The sequence below is a fragment of the Lutjanus erythropterus genome, chromosome 7, assembly GCF_056507025.1.
Source record: "Lutjanus erythropterus isolate fLutEry1 chromosome 7, fLutEry1.hap2, whole genome shotgun sequence".
NCBI classification, from domain to species: domain Eukaryota; kingdom Metazoa; phylum Chordata; class Actinopteri; order Lutjaniformes; family Lutjanidae; genus Lutjanus; species Lutjanus erythropterus.
The window spans coordinates 35,253,357-35,267,960 of NC_139323.1; the positions used below are offsets into that span (position 1 = coordinate 35,253,357).

Sequence of the window (14,604 nt, forward strand, 5' to 3'; positions counted from 1 at the left end):
TGTTCTACCATCTAGTCATACATTTGACCACATGACACAAGAGCTTTAATATTCTGAAGATTTCACTCTTAACCAATTTAATTGCTCCAAATAACAGCTGAGACTAATGCATAACTGGATTAGTGATTAGATAATTTCAGTGGTTCTATATTAAATGCAGGGCTCAACCATAAACTTACTCACTTGCTCCATTTTATAGGTGTTGCAGTTCTAGATTAAACATGACAGTTAACTTTAGTCTTTGTTTGATAATTGCTGCTAAAACAATTTATTAACATGTAAAAATTCACTCTGGGCTAGTAGATTTCTGATGGGGCGAGTTATTTATTTTACATTGAACCCTGAGAAGAGTATTTTTGGTGTTAATGGCATCATAGAAGATGATGGTGATGACGGTGCTGTACTGTCAAAACAAGACATTTGAAAACGTCACCATGGGCTCTGGGAGCTGGTATGGTTCCCTGACATTTTATGGACCACATGATGAGGAAAATAATTGGATTGCTTTCATTGTTTTATCAGAAGTTGCAGCTGTGAAATGCACCACTTTAACAAACATCAGATGTTAAAATAATCTCTCTGCTCTTTTCCAACAGTATGCTTCTGCACATTCATCAAAAGACCTGTCTTGCATAATTGGACTTAAACTGTAGAGGAAAGTAAAAACCATTGCCTTTACAAGATAAGTGGGAGAGACGGACCCTCATTTACACTCCACAAAGTATTCTGAGTTTGGGAGAGTACAGATATTTGCTGCACACTGGTTGTAGAGATGTTTTCTTCACGGTGTTCTTGTCTTTTTTTTTTAATTCTGACTGGCCTCCTCTCTGGGTGGAGCGTGCTGGTGTTCAGTGAAGGGTAAAAGGGAGGCGAGTTGATCCACTTCAGTGGGCTGCGGGGCCGAAACTGGCAGAGCTGCATGTCTGTGGACAGTCGCAGGATGTGAGGACACCTGTATTGAGACACATTCAAGTGTGTTCATAAGAGAGACAAGTAGTATACAGTTACAGACTGTCCCCAAGTTTTCATTTCTATATGTGGGGGAAGAGTATTAATTCCTTCAAATGAGTCTAAGTAGCCCATTCACTGGTTATGTCTGTTGCTAAGCTGCAAGACACATTTTGTTAAAAAGTTTAAACTGTTCAAGCAGAGGGAATTTAGGAGAGTCAGACTGTTAAATGCAACATTGTGCTTTTTAAAACAAACTATTTCTAATCTAGGATTGCAAAATTAAATTGGTTTTTTTGTACTTTTGTAGATGATGTTTCTTTTCAAAATGTCAAAACTAGACCTGTTTTATGGTGTGAAATTCACTCATCCTGATGTGGACGGGGGTTTATGGTCTTTTGCTCGTACTGCTGACGCAAAAGGGATTATTATTCTGAGCATCAACAGTTACGGCCTGAAGAGGACAAAATTCTTTACTGACAAAGTGTCACACATGGATTCAGGTCAGACCAGGGAGGGTTAAACTGTGTGCAACTAACAACATAATTCCATTGCAATGACTGCTTTTTCTGCGGTGTAGTAGTTGTTTTTTTCTTTAGCTTTTCCTGATACATCTCAAGGACATGTCCTACCACAGCTGGATATTTATAGTGACTGGTGCTGGTTGGGTCGGGCTTCGCCAGAGTCTGAGCATCTCCATCTCGTCCGTTGACCAAACGCACACAAAGCTCCATGTCGCCCACCTTCAGTTCACAGAAACGCACATAAAGTCAGGTGTAGAGTCATTTGATGCCTCTCTTCACCCTCTGCAAAAAAATCAGGCTGAAACAACAACTTAAATTTCTGCCTAAAGAGAATATGTAATGGATTACTTCAGTGGATGATGCTGCAGAAACTGCTGTTTTCTGTGTACAGGTATTTGATCAAATAGACCTCAGCAGTCATACTGAAATTATGAAAAAGTTATAAATAATTATAAACCAGCCAAAATAACTGAAAACACCTTGTGTGGGCGCTCACAGGCTTTAAGGTCCCATTCCATTTAGTGTATCAGAGCCTTTCTAGTGAGCCAACATGCACAATATCAGCAACTCTGGGGTTTTATACCTGAGGCACTGAGTTGATCTGAGCGAGGCTTAATGAGGGTCTAATAGGCAGACAGCGCACTGGCACCCTCCAGTGGCCACTGCAGAGCTGTCGGTGGACACAAAATGATAAAATGTTATGACACACTATAAAAAAGTATTCAGTAATGGGTTACTTTGACACACAAAACATTCGTCTAAACAAAAACAGCAGATGGTTATTTAAGACTTGCATGATAATGTGTGATAGATTCATGCTCCTCTCTGCCAGATGGTGCAATCAGTTTATTAATTACCTCAGCAGGTAATGAAATTAAAATTAATAAAAGTTAAATAAAATTACTGTTCAGACCAGCCGCCTTAAACACCACTGTTTGTTGATTAATAAGCATCAACAGCATGGTATTAACTGAGGTACCTTAACTGTAGAACGAACTCAGCTTTATTATTCTTAATTTATTTATCCCTTATTAATATCCTGCCAAGATGGGCTGCAAAAAATAAAATAACAAGAAATAAAAACAAATAATAACAATATATATCACAAGAACATACCAAAATCCAAAAGAATTGGATACAAAACATACAGGGATCAGATGCTAAAAAGAATCGTCTATAGACAACAACTTATATATATATATAGATATAAACACTACTGACACCAGGGCGTTGTTGCCATGGCAACATAAACTCTAATTAGTATAATTTATTTCCATATTTCTTTTCAGCATTATTCTATAGAGACTTTAATACCTGGTTGTACTGGTCAAATAGTTCCATCCGTGTCCAGCCGCAGGACGCCAGTTTGAAGACTTCCTGGTCGTGAACATCCAGATCTCTGGCTGCCTGCACCTCCATCACCAGAGAGAGGGAGGGTGACGGCTGCATCCTGCAGGGGGGCAAGATTTACCACGAAGGAGGCACGCATGAGAGTTTGGGCAGACTTTTCTCCTTTTTCCAAATGCATTTCTTTCTCATCTAAAGTGGAATTGGTCTATTTTTTGGGCCATTGCCCTTTCCCATTATTTACAAACCCTTGTTCTGAAGTCTATTTTAAAGGGGTAGTTCAGATCATTTGAAGTGGGGTTTTATGAGCTACTTTGACGTCAGTTTATGACCTACAGATGGCGGCCGACACGCCCCAGTTTGGAGGAGCAGAGAGGAGCATGAGTGCAGTAATCCGCTGCTGTGGACAGGGTCAGCAGCACACTGTAGAAGCATGTAGGGGTATCTGGCACAACTTCACCTACTTACAAGGTGCATGCAGAGGAGGAGAAGGGCACGGAAAGGCAAAACTTCTTGCAACACTTGCAGTATGTTGACTAACTTTATTTGCAGACAGAACGTGTGTCAGCTCTGGCCTTCACCAGGATCATCATGAAACACATTAAAACTCTTTAGTAGGGAGTGAAAGGGTGTGAGACAATGTTGATTCAAAAAAGTGAAAAAAGTATATCTATAAAAGACAGCCAATCATGTAATTCATACATGTATCAGCCAATAGGGCACATTTAAAAATAGGTTGGGCATATGGTCATGTGGCTTCAGGCCAATCATTGTCCCAGACTAACAGAGAGACAAGGGGAGTGTCCAGTAAGGGACATGAGAGATACCATATTTGCTCCATGAACTGAAGGTAGAAGTGCAACGAAGGGATGAAAGCAAGTTTCCTAAAAGACTTTAACCCAAAATGAGACTCTTATACAATGTTATACATTATAGAGCTCTCATGCTCAAAGACCGGGTCGGGACCCACAGGTGGGTCACAGGAGATTTTATTTGGGTTGCCAAATAAATAAAAAACTGTGGGGAAAAAATCTGCAAATTTAATATTTAAAATGTGCATATTGTTTTACTGATGAGAGAGACAAAACATGAGAGCCTGTTAATTGTGTCGAAATGTACTTTTTTTGTCTCATTTATGAAGGAGGCTAAAATGTCCTATATTTTTCTCCTGATGAGAAGAAATTAACGTAATAAGGTGGCCTTTTAATTTAGCCTAAATGAATTTATTTAACATAATAATGATTAGGAATGTTTAACCCTTTCCAATATTTATTGGTACAGTGGTAGACCAACAACTAAATTACAGATTTTGTCAGTGGACTCTGGTTGAGCGAATATATTTGGCTTCTTTAACAGCAGCTTCCCCTCAGAAAATGGCAAATGGCAAAGGAAAGCAATGAAAATATTCTAAGTACACTTGAGTTAATATAGAATTTTTTTAGGTGGCTAAAATAACTTTTGTTGCTGACCCTGTCTACAGCAGTTCATTCCTTAACTTCCCTTCCTTAACCTCATACAACCCCACTTAAAATAATATGAACTATCCCTTTAAGTTGCGCAGCTGCTGTTTCTCCTACCTGGGTGCAGGCTGTTTGACTGACAGGAGGGCGTAGTTTCTCGGGGTGAGGGACGCTCCCTGCAGGCACCGGACAGGAGGCAGCGGAGTCGGGGGTCCCACCTCCTGACCTTCTGAGTAAAGAGCCGCCACCAGGCGCAGCGCCCTCTGAGAGACATCAACTCCCACCACCAGGTCGTAGAAAACCACAAAACCAGCTCTGAAACACCACAGGACGGTTTTTATTCAGCTTAATTTCAAGAGAGGTCATTTTAATTTAACAGTTTAATATTACTTAAATGTGACCACGGGCTGTTTGCGCATGATGTGAGCTCAGAGTGTAGTTAAACTCAAATCTGATCCAGACACGTAAATGGAGAATTAAACTGACGCAGGATCATAAGGGGCAGGACCAAGACAGTCCAAGGTGTCCAACGTGCATCTTCCCAGTGGAGAGGAGAAGGATCTGGCCTGGAGCTGAGGGACACATGGAGGTATTTGAATAAATGTCAATAATTAATTAAATTATTCATTAAATAACATGATTAAAGGTGACTATTATATCACTTGAAGCTTAAAAAACTGTGAAAAACCAGAGTTAAACAGAGTTGTCTTTGCTAGATATTTTTTTTGTCTACAGCTCTGACTGATGTACCAGTGAAAGAGGTGCATGAATGTGAGTCTTCGCTCGGAGTGGGAGTGGATGATGAGGAGGAAGAGGAGGCGGAGGAGGAGGACGTCTCCTGGGCCTGGGAGCTTCTTTGCTTCTCTCCATCTCTGCCTGTAAACTGGAAATCTGCAGGAGGTTCTCCCTCTGAATCAGCTCGAGCTCAGTCCTCACTGCTGCTGAGAGACGACACGCAGACACGAGATGTCCTCTGTGAAGACGACCACCCAAAACCCGTGAGACCAGTATTCACCTACATATATTCTTGGTGCTAGTCACACTGTTCTGTTCAAGGGCTTTCACATGTTTAATCAATATAAAAAATTCTATGCAGGGATGTTAATGATAAATTGAATAATCTGCATTAAGAATTTAACCGATTAAAGCTCAAGTTTTTAATTAAAATGCACCAAATTACTAACCAGAGAGTTGATGGACTTTGGTTTTCGGTAAAACCCGTATAAAAAATGCTCAGTACATAGTGTCAGCAGCACTTTTTACAGAGTAAATAATAATCAGAATAATCCAGCCCTAGTAGTAAAAGCAGTAATGTCAGAAATATTTTTTTAAAAACTGAAATAAAGTCATTTCAGAAGAACACTTGATTCTGATTGGTCAACTAAAGCATTCTCAGGTCTGTTATTTCTGATAGCAGGCCGTTGCTATGTGTAACAGACTGTTGCTATGAAGTACATACCGTTGCTATGCACACAATTCTGATCATAGACTCTGGACAAGCAAAAGGATCATTGTTAAATCACTAAAATCATTTGAAAATTAATACTTTGTGTCAAATTATTGGGTTTTTTGGTACATAAACATGTAACATGGTAACTATTGTGAAATAAAGCCATAAAAAAAAAAACCCTGCATCTTCCTGTTGCAATTTATTCGCAATAGCTATTTTAAACTGTACTAGATAATTGAAAACAGTTAGCTTTTAAAGAAAAAGAGCTTAATGTTTTATTTGTGACAACTCTCAGACCCTCGTAGTTGTGGTGTCGGCCTCTGGCCAGCTGGATCCTGAGGATCTCCTCCTCCAGTCTCTGGTTCTCCTGCTCCACAGCCAGCAGCTCCCAGCTCCGACCCCTCTGAGGAGGCTTCACCTCTGGACACGAGGACAACGAATGTCAATTAAAGCTCTGGAACGCACCACTTCTACATATAAGGGAAGCCAGCTTGCTAAATATTTTAAAAGAAAGCTAGAAACCTCACATATTCTCTTCACGTTAGTTTTCAGCTTGCTACAACTTTCAGGATACAGGCCTGAAACTCTTTTTTGCACTTGATTTGCACTTATGCACTGCTACACTTCTTTTAAAATGTTATATTTTTACTTAATTTTATTCATTCTACGTGTTCCATTATTGTTCTGTGGGTTTTATTTTTCAATCTTATTTTCATTAATTATAGAATTCATTCTGTATCATGGTCATTCTATGTCTATTTTCATAATGAAGATGTATTCTATTCTCAACTATATCTTATTTTTACTATTATTATCATATGGGTTTTACTTTTCCTCTTGTTTTATATTATGTCTTTTTTATGTGAAGCATTTGCTGCTTGTAATTTGTTAATAATAAAGATCTCTGAGCTGCATTCCTTTGTATGAAAGGTGATGCACACAGCAAATTTATGGAGCATAATAATCTGGACTTGGACTAAAAAGTGTCATAGTGTTGGATTTTGGGAGTTTATTCTGTTTTATTTAGACCACAGCCTGTGTTCAGGGATACTCTTTGGTGGTGTAATACTTTAGTGTTCATTCACTGAGGAGTGTGATTCAACCACACTCCTGGTGTTGATTCATCTTTACAGCTGCAGCTTGTTGCATAAATTCATTTGGAAAAGGACGGTAAAAATGCATTTTACTCCTCAGACTGTATGTTACATTATGAGGGATTTTCTGTCAGTAATACTCTTGCATAGATGAATTTGCAAAATTTTAATTTGAAGAGTTTATGCAAAACGTAGAGATGTGGTATTAACAATGGTGTTATATTTAGTTTTGTTGAAATAACCATTTTTCTTGTTTTTCTTATTTTTTGATATTTCCATTTGAGCACACAACTTCCCAACTGTTAAGCTGCCCCTATGGCAGTTTGTTTTAAATGTGAAAATCTGCATAATTACACTGTTAGTGCGGAAAGAAAAAAATTTAACTTGTGACACAAGTAAGTCTCAATCCAACATGAAGTTTTGAAGACGCTGTTTGGATTCGTTTTTGGAGTTGTTTTTTTTTACCTAAAATGTTATATTGTTTTGAAATATTAACTTCATATGTGTTAAATGAATCAAAGTTTTAAAAGTTGACTATAAACACTATGGAAGACTTCACATAAAAATTAACTCAAGGTGACAGTCGTGTTTTACTCAACATGGGATTAATATTTTAATTCCAACAAGAGATTGGTTTTAACTCCTGAATTGAGTTAAAAGGTCAACTCCCAGAAAAGAATTACTTTAACTCTGCATGAGAGTCACATTGAGTTCATTTGAACTCACAGAGAGTTTAGGCCAGGATCTGCTGTGTACAAATAAAGTTCATCATTATTGTTATTATTATTAATAATGTGGCTCAGGCTCTCACTTTTCTCTCAGTGTGTGCCCAGAATTAAAGTAATCTCTTTGCTGCAATTCAGGGTGTGTGTGTTTTGTATTCATTATGTTTTTAGTGTTTTAACTGTTCATGTGAAAATAAATGTTTGACTAGAATCTCATAATTATGGATGGAGGAAATCAGTTTTCAGAGTGGAAAAATCAAGCTGGGTAAACTTAATAAAGGCTCCACTGAGCACAGCTGTGTTAACACAGAGTTGCACAGCGACAAGCAGCACAACATATTTTCTGTTCATCATCACTCTCAGTCTCACTCTTGCCGGCTGCTGCAGCAGCTGGTTGGTTCTTCTCCAGACTTTGGGCTTCTGCCTGCAGGTCAATCATTCGTGCCACGATGGCTGGATCGGACCCACCTGACTGCATGTACGCCTGCCGCAGAGCTCTGCAACAAACACACCTGCTCAGACAATGGGAGTAACATATTGCATGTAACATGATTGAAAAAAAAGCTTTCGCTAGCTGGAGATTTTTATCTTGTCTGAACATCTAATTTACAGAAACATTTACAACTAAGACCAACCGCTAACATTAGTTGCACAGACCAACTGCTACACAGAGCAAGAACTAATGTTAGCAACATAGACAAAATGCTAATGCTAACATCACAAACCAACAGAAAATGTTAGCTACACAGACCAGCTGCTAGTGTGTCACAAACCAACTGCTAACATCAGAACAACCACTAATATTAGCAACATAGACAAACTGTTATAAGTAACTACACAGAAAAAGCACAAATTAAAGCAAAACTGCTAATGTTAGCCACACAAATCAACCTAAAAAAGGTAGCTACATAGACCAACCACTAGCATTACAACAACTGCTAATGTAAGCGACAGGGACAAATCCACTGACATTTACCACACAAACCAATGACTTTAGCTAAACAGACCAAGCACTAATGTTAGCAACATAGACAAAATGCTAACATTAGCAACAAGACCAAGACCAATCAAAAATGTTAGTTACACACACCAACTAGTGGTGTTAGCTACACAGACCAAGTGCTAACTTTTGCTACACAGACCAACCGCTAACATTAGAATGACCAATAACATTAACTACACAGACCAACTGCTAATGTTAGCTACACAGACCAAGCGCTAACATCAGTTGCACAGAACAAGTGCAAACTTTAGTGAAACAGACCAAGCACTAATGTTAGCAACAAACACAAACGGCTAACATTAGCATCACAAACCAACCTAAAATGTTAGCTACACAGACTAACTGCTAGCGTTAGCTTCACAGACCAACTGCTAGCATTAACAGTTAAGGTTTTAAGTACATTTTAAAGTGCCAAATTACCATAATTCATCTAAACATGCATCTGCACATAATAAAAGAAGGAATATCGGGACAAACAATGAACCCACAATAAACATAAAACATTGTATTAGGCTAAACAATTTCATCATATTTGGTATTTAGGTAATCCAAAAGTAAAGGGAAGTTAATCATGTTACATTACTTTAATATTGTGAAACATAGATTAGATTTCTGACTACATTATTTAACAGATAATTAGGTATTCTCTCGCAATACATTTTTAAAGCAACCCTCCCAAACCCGGACCTGATTTACCCTCATATAACCTGGCAGCTTCATAAACATGTAAACAACCTGATTTTCTAAGCTGCAACCAGACAAATGGGGGGAAAAAATCTGCTCTCCATTGTTTTTCCTTCCAAAAGAGCATTTTTAAAATAAATGACTGTTGAGGGGTGCAGGTACATACTTTATCTGGGCAGAGAGAGGCCCATCCACAGAAGGAACGAGCTCGCAGCTGTCATGATGCATCCTCTTATTCATGCGTGGATCTGGCTGATCAGCAGGTACGAAGGCCTCTCGCACACTAAAGAGAAAAAGAAAACACAGTAGATCATCTAAATTGGATCACACTGTGGCATCTACAGAAAGTTTCCCAGCTATGATCCACCTTCCAAGAGGAAATTAAATTTATTCTACCACAAATGTTGTAGCGAGGAACAACCCAGGCATAATCAAATACATAATTGACGGTATGAGTCATCCAGCAGCTAAAAAAACATATTTCACTAAATATTCATCTTGGAGGCAGGGCACCACAGAAGCAGTCATTTCTTTTGACTGCATCTGCGCCGACATAGTTTGCCTTAACAAATACACGTTAAATAAACCCTGGCAGAACAGTTAGGGTTTGCAAATACAAACGCTGCAGGTTTGATCCCGCTTTTACTGTCAGTGCTGAACTCTCAGTAATCACGGACCCTGGTGATGCGTCTTTAAGCAACTGCTGTGTGAAATTTCTTCACCTAAGTACTTTACTTATTCACAATTTAATTACTTAAAGAACCAGTTTCATCTACCAGTGAGACTGCAGATTGAAACCAGCTGAATACTTGTCCCCTTTAAGGCGCGTACGAGAAACTACAGTGGCAGCAAAAATGCGAAAGGCCCGCTCTAGAGCCAGTGTTTGGTTTGTCTGTTCTGGGCTGCTGTAGAAACATGGTGATTTATCTGTGGAGGAAGACTCGCACGCCCTGTAGACATGCAGTAAATACCTCATTCTAAGGTAAAAAAAAACAAAAAAAAACGCAATGATTTCTTATTTTCAGGTGATGACACAGTGCAGTGGTGAGTAAGATATATCAGGCATTTGGTCTTTTCATGGGATTCGTGCTATATTTCATTTAAATTATTGTCATCACCTTTTTTTTGTCATATATCATTTGAAGTGCAACTTCACCCCCAGGTCTGAGACAAACTCCATCCACAGCATAATTTAGAAAAATAAGGGTGGAGGGTGGGGATTAAAGATTAAAGATTAAAAAATAAAAGATTAAAACATGTTTTTTTTAAACACAAACCTGGTTGACTCTATGTCAGCATTGGCCTTTGCGAGAATTTAGTTTACAGCTCAAAAACATTTAAGTATGCACTACTCATGCTATTTTATATTTTTCCTCCCCCACATTTCAGATTCCTTCCTTGTATTTATCTGACAGCTATAGTTGCTGGTTACATTTGAGATAAACATTTCCTTCCTGAATACTGTGGCCTATATGAACAGTTTATAATTGTTAAAGGTCAAGATAAGCCAACAGTGTATGGCCATACACATTAACTTACATTTCTAGATGCAGCGACAAACTGTGTGTACTGACAATGGTGTTCCAAAGTGTTCCTGAGCCCATGTAGTATCCTTTGTACATTTATGTGGGTTTTTAATGCCGTTTTTAATGCAATGTTGCCCAAGGGGTAAAAAGTCACAGACATGCAGTGTTGTTTTTCAGATTGTATTTCAGATTCAATTTCAGATTAGTACTTTTGCTTTTTGAATATTTTATCGCTAATACTAAAATTTAGAAAATAGTAGTATTTCTTCATAGTGGCATTGGTACTTTTACTTGAATAAAGTATGTAAATTCTTAATAAGAAGCTCTAAAAGTATAAGCTTACTATAATGTACGCAGATGTTCAGTGAGCTGCTGCAACATATCCTCGTTTCTCTCCTCCTGCTCTCTGAGCTCCAGCAGCAGACTCTCCAGGTGAGCTGTGTTACTCTGCTCAGACAGGACACTCACCTGATGGGCCAGCTCTGACACACACACACACACACACACACACACACACACACACACACACACACACACACACACACACACACACTTGAGAAACTTGAGAGGAATCTAAAGCCCAGATTCTGACACAGAGGCTGAAGTGGATATTTGGATTACAAGGTGTAAAACGGTTTTCTGCATTTGTTCCTCACCGTCTCTCTGCTGCTCCAGCTGCTGGTTGTGAGCACGTATCAGGGCCAGTTGACGCTCATGGACTATCGCCATTTCCCTCATCTCCTTCAGTCTCTCACTGTGACCCAGCTGACGCCCACTCGTCTAAAGAGCATGTTTACAAGTGAACATTCATGTGTGGCTTTGGTTCGTGAACATATTATATCCTGAAGAAAAATGATTCATGTCTTTTGTCACCCAGAGACCCAACGTCATAAAAATGTAGTCTTGTCTTTGTACCTGTCTTCACCTGTGACCCGTGACTCATTCTGACACCACTGGCTGATGACTTAATGCATTATATAAGAGATTTTACAATATAGAAGAAACCTGCATACTTAGACCACCTTGAGAAACTTTAAAGTGCTCACCAAGCACCAATAGGATGAATAAGAAGAAGAAAAAGAAAATGACTATGACAGAATCACACCTCGGTATCTGTGGTCCTTTTTGACCAGTTTGGCACATTTTCTTCAATGGACATCCTCAATCTGTGAAACTGAGAGTCAGAAAAGAGAAATTTGTTTGTAGTTCATGTTGATATTTAGACTTAAAATGTAGCATTGACAAGAATTAGTCTGACATACAACCCCAAGTCCATAAAAGTTGTGACGCCGTGTAAATAAAAACAGAATGCAATGATTTGACTTTTTGAAGTACATTAAATTGAACTTGGACAGGGGCATGTGATACATCAGTTTTCCAAAATGTTCCTGAGCTGTTGTATCTTTTATACAATTACGTGGGTGTTTAATGCAAGGTCACGGGCATTCAGTGTTGCTTTTCTTGCCCCTTTTGTGCAGATTCTCTCTCTCTTTTATTGACATATTGGATTGTAGATGGCAAAATCCCCAAATTCTTTGCAGTTTTGTGTTGAAAAATGTTGTTTTTAAAATGTTTTTAAAATTATTTGGCAGTTTTTCACAAAGTGGTGAACCTCACCTCATCCAGGTTTTTGAATGACTGAGCCTTTCGAGGATGTCCCTTTAGTATCATGATACTGTCGCCTCTCACCAATTGACCTGTTTACAACGTCCCAACTTTTTTTGGAACTGGGGTTGTACCTCCATGCGTGTATCTGTATGCCTGTATAATAAAGTACCCTTGTTACTCCCATGTGCCTTGACTAGCATACTGATATTCAAACATGAATTTTTAATCAAAGACCATGAAATGCCTGCAGTGCCTGGTAAAATGACAATTAAAATAAACTCAAAAAATATATATACATATATATATATATATATATATATATATATATATATATATATATATATATATATATAATATAAAATAAATATTAATGGCTCTCTGAGAATTAACATCTAACGTCTGCTTCTTGTTTTGTCACTGTTTTTTTTAGATGTTTTAGATCGCTGTAGTGCAGGACAGATGAAGGTTTTGTTCGGTTTTACCTCGTCTGTGAGATGTTGCACAGAAGCACTTCCCGTCTGACTGGTTGCTGGTACGTCGTCTGCTCTTGCTGACTCCGGTTTGGCATCAACACTCCTCCACCTGGTCGTGTTCCTGCGCTGACCTCTCAGCTGCAAACATAAAGACGCATGCAGGGTTTTCCATTTTATCTGTTTCACCTTTTTTTGCTCACTTAATCCACCTGCTCAGACTTTGCTCACTTTTAATCAGTCTGACTTACTTACCTGAACAAGGTCAGGTGTTCTTGTGTGTTTAGGCTCCACACATCCTGGTTTTTCTCTCGTGAGGAGTTCTGAGCTGTGTCTTTGCGCACGAAGGTGTTCTGTTCCCCTCCCAATGCAGAACAGTGATTTGTGTTTCTCAAGCAGCCCAGTGGAGCGAAAGACCATGTTACAGTCTCCACAGACCAGTTCCCTCTCCATCTGGTGTCAGAGCTGCTGTTGAAAGAGTGAAAAAAAAAGTTTGCAGGAAAATAATTGTGTTAAATATTCAATTACGTTTAGGAATAACACAGAAAACAAACTCCTCTCTTATTATTCTAAACCAAATAGAAGGATCAGTTCATTTAAAGGTTGTAAAACATGTTTGGTTTGTTCTTTAACTACTGAATGGGTCACTGTCTGGTATGTTTGTTGGTAACCATGCCAGTGACTCTGTTGTAGAGGTGTGGCGTGTTCTTCTAAACACACCACCCATTACCCCTGCCTATTTTATAAGCAACCTCATTGTATACTATAAAACCAGACAGTAACCGATTACATGAAACTAGCTGAGATTACATAAGTAAGATACAAAAAAGTTAAATGTATCCCATTACAGTCACAAAAAATAAGACAGAATCAGATTACAGATGAAGATTATTAGCAGGATTACTTTCAAAATACATTTTGCTTAAAGAATAATATACTACCATGTAGTATATTACAGTATGTACTATGTAGTGTGCACAAGTTACAACACTAGGAGTCTCTTGATACCACTCTGGTATCCGTGAAACAAGCTAATTGAAAAAATGCTTTCACTAAGTTGGAACTTTGCCATTATCTTGTCTCAACATCTAATTTATACATCTAGATTGAGACCAATTGCCAACATGAGCTACGCAGACCAACCACTAACATTAGCAACACAGACCCACTGCTAATGTTAGCTACATAGGTCAAACACTAATGTGACCTACACAGGCCAGCTGATAATATTAGCGACACAGACCGATCATTAACATTAGCCACACAGGCTGATTGATACCATTAGCTTTACAGACCAGCTGCTAACTTTAGCTAAACGGCCAGCTTCACAGAAATCCAGTTAGCTAGCTAACCTGTCAATATACTGAAAAAATATTTTGGGTCTGTGGCAACATTACTTAACAAAGTACATTTCAATGGATTTAATTACCACTATTAATGTAATAATGTTCATTCACACAAAACAAACAAAGCAATATCTGGAGAAACAATTAATAAACCTACAACGAACATAAAACATTACATGAGGCTTAATAATTTCACCAAATTTGATATTGAGGTAATTCAAAAGTAACAGAAAATAATCAAATAATAATATTGCGATACGTAAATTAGGTTACTGGCTAATTGTACTGCATCTGACTAACTGTATCAGAATATATTTTAAACCCAACCCCGTATATATAAATGCAGCAAAAGTGGTGTTATTTTCACATTTTCTCACCAAAATGAAGCCACAGCTTTGGGAGTGAAACTGGTGTTAAAA

General features: G+C 38.4%; 1 protein-coding gene across 1 annotated transcript; it reads right to left on the reverse strand.

Moving 5' to 3' along the window:
* Positions 1-447: 447 nt before the first annotated feature.
* On the reverse strand, positions 448-13,292 carry ccdc17 (coiled-coil domain containing 17). Its single transcript, XM_084722304.1, is given in 15 exon segments — positions 448-952; positions 1,581-1,691; positions 2,056-2,142; positions 2,787-2,922; positions 4,397-4,594; positions 4,766-4,851; positions 5,030-5,217; positions 6,027-6,149; positions 7,918-8,045; positions 9,402-9,518; positions 11,105-11,243; positions 11,418-11,541; positions 11,867-11,935; positions 12,852-12,980; positions 13,095-13,292. Coding segments are annotated over 15 exon segments (2,004 nt in total). The 3' UTR covers positions 448-781.
* Positions 13,293-14,604: the final 1,312 nt, after the last annotated feature.